The 8,345-nt window shown below is 48.8% G+C and overlaps 2 protein-coding genes across 4 annotated transcripts in view; one reads left to right on the top strand and one right to left on the bottom strand.

The window, feature by feature from the left end:
- Window positions 1-1,879, bottom strand: part of Tmem53 (transmembrane protein 53) — a 16,925-nt gene extending 15,046 nt beyond the window's left edge. For 2 of the 3 annotated variants that reach the window (XM_021200829.1, XM_021200822.1), the window contains exon 1: window positions 1,695-1,879. Coding sequence is in view for 1 of the 3 variants with exons in the window: in XM_021200822.1 (XP_021056481.1) it covers window positions 1,695-1,755 (61 nt within the window). In the remaining 2 variants the exon portion in view is untranslated. The remainder of the gene's footprint in view (window positions 1-1,694) is intronic. The other variant, XM_029540126.1, reaches the window with a different exon arrangement.
- Window positions 1,880-1,912: 33 nt separating this feature from the next.
- Window positions 1,913-8,345, top strand: part of Armh1 (armadillo like helical domain containing 1) — a 37,532-nt gene continuing 31,099 nt past the window's right edge. Inside the window, exon 1 of the mRNA XM_021200921.1 lies at window positions 1,913-2,077. The gene's annotated coding sequence lies outside the window, so the exon portion shown is untranslated. The remainder of the gene's footprint in view (window positions 2,078-8,345) is intronic.

Here is an 8,345-nt window from a genome sequence, read left to right as displayed (position 1 = left end):
CAGGACAGCCAGGGCTACACAGAGAAACTCTGTCTCAAAAAAACCAACCAAACAAAAATACTATAATAATAACAACAGCAGTAAGCCAAAGACAATTTCAATGGCACCTGCCTGGAATGTTAGCTACTGGGAAAGAGTAAAGGATATTTGCAATTTCAAGCTCATTTGGGCTACAGAGTAAGTTCAAGGCCAGTCAAGACAACTGTCATAAAAGGAGGGCTGAGTTGGTGAGTCGGCTCAGCAGGGAAAAGCACTTACTGAAAAACCACAGGACCTGAGTTAGCGCTCCAGCCCACCCAGAAGAAAGAGAACCAACTGCCACTAACTGTCCTCTGCCCTGTGCACATATACTACGGTGTGCATGCACACACACAAATAAATATGTAATCAAAGTTAATGAGGGCTGAGTATGATATAGTGTTAAAGCCCTTGCCTTAGCATGCATGCGGCCCTGCGTTCAATCCCCCAGTCCTGCCTAAATAAATAAACAAGACTGTCTCTCCCCACGTGGGGAGAGAGAGAATCCCTATCCTCCTGGCCATGCAGAATGGAGAACCAGCCCTTTGCAGCAAATGGCACTGCAAAGACAGAAATAGTATCTGACTTCATCTAAAGCTATTGTCAAAAATTCTTCAAAAGTCCTTTCACATCTATAAGCCCAACGATCCATCTCTAGGGAGAAACAGATAATGGCAGCCTTTCCTTCCTGCTTTGGGAGATGAGAGGCTCCTGCCCCGTCCTAGATGGACTCCAAGCAAGGAACACACAGTGGGACAGGAGGGCCTGGGAAGGGAGGCCTGGGGAGGCTTTTGAAGGAAGCACCCCCTAGCTAAACTTTATGATGAGCTGGACAAGTGCGGGGCAGTGGACTGGAAATACCGATGCAGAAGCATTGGCCGACCTGTACTCCAAGCCTCCTCTGCCCATTTCCAAAAGGGACAGCCTTCCATTCTCTGGTCCAACAACTTACACTGCTTTACAAGCTGCTAATCTTAGGTGGCCTCCTACACATCTTTTTTAATGATATGGCCTTAGGAGGGTTAAACACACACACACACACACACACACACACACACACGTTAAATTTAAATGCCAACGACTAAGTTTACTTCCATCAGGACACATGCCAAGTCCTTTACACAAATAATCTCGGTTGTGCAACCTGCAATTTTTCCTCATCTTTGCTCTGGGAAAACTAAAATTCGAAGTTGAAAGTTTGCAGAAGGTCATCCAATTACTAAAGGGATAGGATTTCAACAGAGCTCGACCCAGCCTAACAGACCGTTCTGTTAACCACTGCCAAGGTGAGCTGAGAAGGGCAGGACTAGGCTTGCTGAGTCCCTTGGCTTTTCTGAGGACCAGAGGCTCCCCCAGGAATCCAGTCTGCAAAAATGAAGGGTGGGCCTAGCCACACTTGCAAATGAGGAGCGAGAATCCAAAACAAAAGAATTAGAATGAGCCTCGAAGGGCCTCCAGCTACAAGGGAAAGCAGAACTTGGGCCTTGAGAACCTGGCGTGGAACAGAAAGACCCTCAGTCGCCTGGGGGGCGGGGCGCGGGGGGGCGGGACTCGGAGCGCCCCGCAAGCTCTAGCCAGCCCTGCGGGACCCCCGAAGGGGGCGGGCCGAGGGAGGGCGGAACCGCAGGGCGGGCGGGGCATCGCTGTCAGGCCACCTCCCCAATCCCCCTCCATACTCTGGCTCCAGCAGGGCTGATCCGGGATCTCGATGCTGTAATCCAGCTCGGCCGAGGCCATGGTGAAGGTGCGGGCCGTCAGCACGGGCCTCCCGCCGGAACTCCCGCAGTTTCACCTCGCCGGGGCCCGGACGCCGCCGGGCCACGCCCCCTCCCCGCCCACGCCCAGCGCTGTCCAATCTCCGAGCCGCACTCTGTGACCTCCCTGCCTAGCAACCAGGGAGTCGCTTCGCGCCTCGGGCGGCACCCACTAGCCCAGCCCTAGCAACCGCGCCCCGCCCCTACTGTCTTTGGGCCCCAGCAATTGGCTGACTCTCTTAATCTTGGATCAAGTATTGGTCAGTGGGGCAGCGCTCTCGGAGCAACCGCACCCTCCTGTGAAGGTAAGTCGGTAGGAGAGTTGAAGTAGTATGGGTTCTGCAGAGGGCATCTCAGAACTTTGTCTTCTGGTATTTGGTAGAAAACTTGAACTTGCACCTCTGACTACATCTACCTCCATCGCCAGCCGCAGTTCCCAGGCTGGAGGCAGAAAAAAACGAACAAAACAGCGGAAAGCAGGCGACGCGTGCCAACCGGTCCTTCCAAACCTGTGGGTTGAGGCTGGTTGCCTGGCTGGGAAGGGGTCTTCAGGTAATGATTTGAGACATGGCCTTTCATGTGTGAGTCCAAGTAGCTTAGACGAGTACAGGAGAGTACAGCTTTCTTACATTTAGTAAATATTTTCTGAGCTGGGCGTAGTGGCGCATGCATTTAATTCCAGCTTTCAGGAGGCAGGTGAATCTCTGTGAGTTCGAGACCAGCCTGATCTACCTCTAGGACAGCCAGGGCTACACAGAGAAACCCTGTCTTTAACAAAACCAAACCAAACCAAAAACAAAACAAAAAGCAGAAAAAGAAGACGCTATTTGGGTGAAGGGGATGAGTGGGTATGGTGTGTAGGAGACAGAACCGGGGGGGGGGGAGTATTGAGGGCTGATGATTAAGGTAAGTAAAACCTCAAAGATGGCACTGGATTTACAAACAAGGAAGTTGTTAGCAACCTTTGCAAGTGCCATTTCAGTGACCACAAGAGTCAGTGGCTTGAGAGTGGGTGGGAGGTGACAGCATGGTGATATGTCCCTGGAATCCCACCATTTAAGAGGTAGTGCCAGGAGTCTCAATGCTTCAGATCATCCTCAGCTACATGATGAGTTCCAGGCTAGCCTATGCTACCTGAGACTTGTCTTAAAAGGAAAGGGGGGGGCGATGGAACACTTGCAAGGCAAGTCATTTGTCATTCGCTGGAGACCGCTAGGAGGTACAGGCTTTTGTTGGAATGAGAGAGAGATCCAGCAAAGAGGTAAAAGATAAAATCACAGAGGAAATGGGTGAGTGAAAGCGTGTGACCCCCCCAACCATGGAGATGCCCACTTTAAACTGTTGAGGAGTAACTGGGGAGATGGCTGAGCCAGTAAAGTGTTTCCCGAACTAGTGTGAGGAACCAACTTTGACTCCCAGGACCCATATAAAAGCTGCTGGGGTGGGGGTGGGGGGCTGGAGAGATGGCTCAGAGGTTAAGAGCACTGACTGCTGCTCTTCCAGAGGTCCTGAGTTCAATTCCCAGCAACCACCTGGTGGCTCACAACCATCTGTAATGGGATCTGATGCCCTCTTCTGGGGTGTCTGAAGACAGCTACAGCGAACGATTGGGGTTGGAGCAAGAAGAAAGTGTCTGAAGATTCTCACAGTGTACTTACATATAATAAATACATATAATAAATAAATAAATCTTTGAAAAAATTAGAAATTTAAAAAAAGGAAAAGAAAACTACAAAATGTACAATTGGAGGAGGGAGGAGCACCAGGCAGTGTCGTGGAGCTAAGTCCCGTACTCAGGGAGATTCTTAACAATTAAAGAAAAACTGGATGCTTATCAGGGTAAAGGGAGTGGTGGCTTCAGGAAAGACTTCACCCAGCGAAGCTTCCCACTCGTGAAAAAGAAACTCAGGGGAGGTTGAGCAGTGAAGGAAACCATCAAAACCAGAGAGCTGATGGAAGCTGATGGACGAGACGAGGGGCCTGTGTGATGTAGAAAGCTGCTGGATGAGGGGCCCGTGTGATGGAAGCTGATGGACGAAGGGATCCTGTGAAGCAGAAACCTAAGGCTCTTTGGAGAGTCTGTTGTGTGGGATGGTGGTTTGCTGGGGCAAACACCTGAATGAGTGTTTCATTAAAGCAGACACGGGTGAAAGGATGTTCTGCTAAAGCACGAGAGAGGACAAATGATGAAGGATTCTTCGCCAACAACACTCATGTATTGTTCCTTACATTGCATAGTTGAACTCCATTTGTTGAGGCTCCATAGAAAGAAATGCACCAAAAAACTTCCGGTGGTGCGCTGGCTGCTTCCATGGACTCAGGCTGATTGGCAGAGGGATGTCAGCTGACACAGACTTCTGTGGAGTTTTGCTAAGATAGACTCACATGCTGAGGCAAGACCTGTGGAGGATGCCTGATGTTTGGAGGAAGTATAAATAGGACTCAGGAGACTGTGAGAGGGACCTGCTTGTGGAGCTAGTTCTGGAACACTTCTTGCTCTCATCTCTTTGCTGATTTTCGATTCATTGAGAGAGACACAGCCAAGGACTCCTGGTGTCCCTGATGGCCCTAATCCCTCCTGCTGCCTCGTGCTGATTCAGCTGAGGCCTGGCTGTTCCTGCTAGGTCATGCCATAGATGCCACTATCCTGACACTACTGAACTGGACTGCTGGTTTATCCATGAAGTGTTTGCAAGTGGATCAAGCTGCCACTGTTGACCTGTGAACTGAACTTACGCTTTCCTGACTACGCAGATGGGATTTGCTCCAAAGAATCATTTCTAAACGGGTCCACTTCCCCCGTATCCTAATAACTTTTCTCTTCCACTACCTCTGGTGGGTGGTGGGCAAGAGGAGAGGTTGAATGTTTATTAAAAGTAGGATGCAAAAAATCTATGCCTACACCAGTGTTCTAGCCCTAGACAGCAGCAGAACTTGGCAGCTTCAGGAATGTAATTCCAACTTTAAAATCCAGGATACAAGAAAGGGGTTGTGGAGTCTCTCTCTGTGGGTAAAGAAAGTCAGGTGTGTATCGGGGTAGTCCCTACGTAGAGACCCAGAGAGACCATCGCATGAAGCTATGAGAGCAAAGACTGGATTTTGTTGGGAGACCCAAGATGTTGGAGATGCCAGAGTCATGGGATACCCACCAAGGAAAACTGCCAACAGGGTGTAGAACCAGCTCAAGAGAGAGAAGTGTGTTGCTGTCAGCAAAGCTGAAAGAGGTTGGAGATCTGAAGAGCGCATAGCCATCAGACATGGAGATGCAGAGTTTGGAGTTTCTCCAGCTGCTGTTTGGTCTTGCTTTGGTTCAGTGTTTCCTCACTGTGCCTCCTCTCCTCCCTTTTAGAATGTTAATGTATATCCTATGCCATTGTATGCTGGAAGTATGTGATCTGCCTTTTGATTTTGATTTTATAGGGGTTAAAGTTAAGAGCTTGCCGTGAGTCTCAGAAAAGACTTTGAACTTTGGACTTTTAAACAGTGTTGAGACTGTGATAGACTATGGGAACTTTTGAAGTTGGACTGATGGCCTTTTTTGCGTTATGGTACGGCTATACGCCTAGGGGGCCAGGGAGTGGAATGCGATGGCTTGAGCAAGAATGGCCCCCATAGGCTCATAGATTTGAATGTCTGGTCACCAGAGAGTGGCACTATTTTGTTGTTGTTTTGTTTTGCTTTATTTGTTTTTTTGTTTTGTTTTGAGACAGGTTTTCTCTGTATAGTCCTGACTGTCCTGGAACTCACGTTGTAGCCCAGGCTGGCCTCAAATTCACAGAGATCTACCTGCCTCTGCCTCTTGAGGGCTGGGATTAAGGATGTGGGTCACCACATCCTAGTTCCTGAGAGTGAGGAATCAAGTCCCTGAGGAGAAGGCCTTGTTTGATTCTGCTCTGTGAAGCCCCCAGGGAACAAGAGCAGATGACCTTATCTGTGAGGGGACCTGGGAGTGTGAGGCAGGCAGATAACCCATGGCTTGGAGCTCTCTTGCTTTTATGCATGTACTTTATTCAGACTTTAGGGAAAGGAATTGGCGGGGGTTGGGGGGACTGTCTGGGAAGTCTTGTCTAATATCAAGACATACTGAGTTCTTTGGTGTGTTTCGTTTTTATTTATTCGTTTGGCTTGGTTTGGTTTTTCTTGGGACAGGATCTTACAACATTTGCCCTTGTTGGGTGTCCTGGTACTTGCTACCTAACCCAGAGTAGCCTTGAAGTTATGGTTGCTCCCCTGCCTCAGTCTCCCCGGCTGGGTTTCCATGCCTGGCTTCTCTTAATTGTTGATAATTCCTTTTGAGTGTTGCTAAGGGGCTTTCCATTAATGTGGGCGGGAGTTATCAAATTTCGTGATTTTTGGTTCACTTGCTTGAAGGACCTTTCTTTCGGTCACTGTAGAGTGATTTGCGACTAAGACTCCACTTATTAATCAGCTCTGACGATGAAGAGGTGATCCAAGGATTCGTTCTGGGCAGAAGACAGAGTAGGCTGGCCATTCTTGCGGAGGGCTTTGCCAAGGTGATAAGGCCACAGACAATTTGGACGAAGGCTTCTAATCTGGATTTTAATTTCATGTACTATGATTTTTCACGCCGTTTTCTCTCCAAGGTAAAATATCGGCAATTGTAATTGGCTGCCGCTTACAGAGAGATTCCAGTGAGCATGATGGTGCCGGACATTTTTCTCTGGCATTCCGTGCAAGCTCCAGTTCTGATCAAGCTGGTGAAACTGACTTTTATTGCCCACTGCATGCCATGATCGGCTGACTATAAATTAAATCCCCTTTTCCAAAAGCCATTCTCCATTAATGCTAATTTGTTAGCTCCTCATTGCTACTGATCATTAGAGCCTGTGCTTGTGAGCACCAAATTGGAAATCATTTCTTTGACATTTCAAAAATTTTTCTCCCCTTCTTGGAGGCCATTTGGCTTCAACTAAGGAGCATTTGGGTTTTTCAGAAGAACAGCTCTCTCCAATTACAATTTAACTGACCGTTCATGGCACCAAACCCCTGTCCTTAGTTTCCAAAGATGACACCCCTGCTGACATCGCCGTCCCTGTCCTAGCTGTAAAATGCCTCATAGAACTCACGCTGGCCTCCTCGGATGGAGCTCGTGGCAGCTTAGAGAAGATAGTAGTTTTATGTACCTACATATCACGGACACTCAGATATAAACATCAAAACAAGGGCTGGCTGGTTCTCACCAGTGGCAGGCATTTATTAAACTTCTATTTTACATCACCCGCCCCAGGGCACAGGAATAGCAAAACCAACCCTGCCCTTGAGCTCAGCCTCCAGTGAGAGGGTTTGTTTTGACAGCACAAGGAAATAGAGGGATGTCAGAAGATGGGCCACAGAAGCAAGAGCCCTGAAGTGGCTCGGGGCTTTTGTTGAAAGTCAAAAAGGACTGGCTGGCCAGCCAGTCCTGTTCAGGGCAACACTGGGAACCCTCTGGAAGGGCCTAGGAGATTAAAAACTAGAGGTCTGGTGAATGAAAGTGGCTGGAGATAAGATTAGTCAGCAAGCCTTTTTAAAAAAGATTTATTCCTATTTTGATGTGTATTACTGTTTTGCCTGCATGCATCTCTGTATGAGGTGCCAGATCCTCTAGAATGGAGTTACAGACAGCTGTGAGCTGCCATGTGGGTGCTGGGAATTGAACCTGGCTCCTTTGGAAGAACAGCCAGTGCTCTTTAACTGCTGAGCTATCTCTCCAGCCCCTGAGCTAGGGATCTTCTTTGAAGTTTATTTTTATTATGACTGCTTATGTGCATATGGTGTGTGAGAGCATGTTCAGGGTCATCCTTGGCTGCATTGTAGTTTAAGGCCAGCCAGAGCTACATGGAGTGTATCTCAGTGGTATAGTGTTTGCCTACCATGTAAGTGGCCCTAGGTTCTATCCCCAACACTGCAAAGAAAAATGCAGGAGTGGGTTGGGGACATTTGCCCTTCATTCCCAGTGGACCTGCATGGTTACCCCCTCTTTTTCCTCCTCCACATCCATCAGTCACCCATCAGTCATGGGTCCTGCTGTTTCTTCCTAAGAGGTGTTTCTGCTTCCATCTTCCCCCTGGTGCTCCGAGCATCTTTTGCCAGATTACAGGAATGGCTCCTGAGTGCTCCCACCTCTTGCCTTGCCTAGTTTGCCCACGTGTCTATCTGTGCACAGGTGTCTGCCTGTTGCATGTGAAGACCAGAAGAGATTGTCAGATCCCCTGGAACTGGAGTTTCAGAAGCCTGTGAGACACCATGTCGGTGCTAGGAATCAAAGCCAGCTCCCCTATTAAGGGATTTCCAAAACAAAGTCAAGGCCATGCATGGTGGCACGAGCTTTAGTCAAGCACTCAAGAGGCAGAGGCAAGGGGATCTCTGTGAGTTCAAGGCCAGCCTGGTCTATGTAGTGAACTCCAGGACAGCCAGGACTACACAGAGGAACCCTGTTTGAAAGGAAGGAAGAAAGGAGGGAAGGAAGGAGGGAGGGAGGGGGAAGGGGAAGGGAAGAGAAGGGAAGGGAAGGGAGGGAGAGAAGGAATGAGGAAGGAAGGAAGGAAGGAAGGAAAAAAGGAAGGAAGGGAG

This window comes from Mus pahari, chromosome 6 (assembly GCF_900095145.1).
Source record: "Mus pahari chromosome 6, PAHARI_EIJ_v1.1, whole genome shotgun sequence".
NCBI classification, from domain to species: domain Eukaryota; kingdom Metazoa; phylum Chordata; class Mammalia; order Rodentia; family Muridae; genus Mus; species Mus pahari.
The sequence above is the reverse complement of the archived record's forward strand: the minus strand, read 5'-3'. Positions and strand labels throughout refer to the sequence as shown.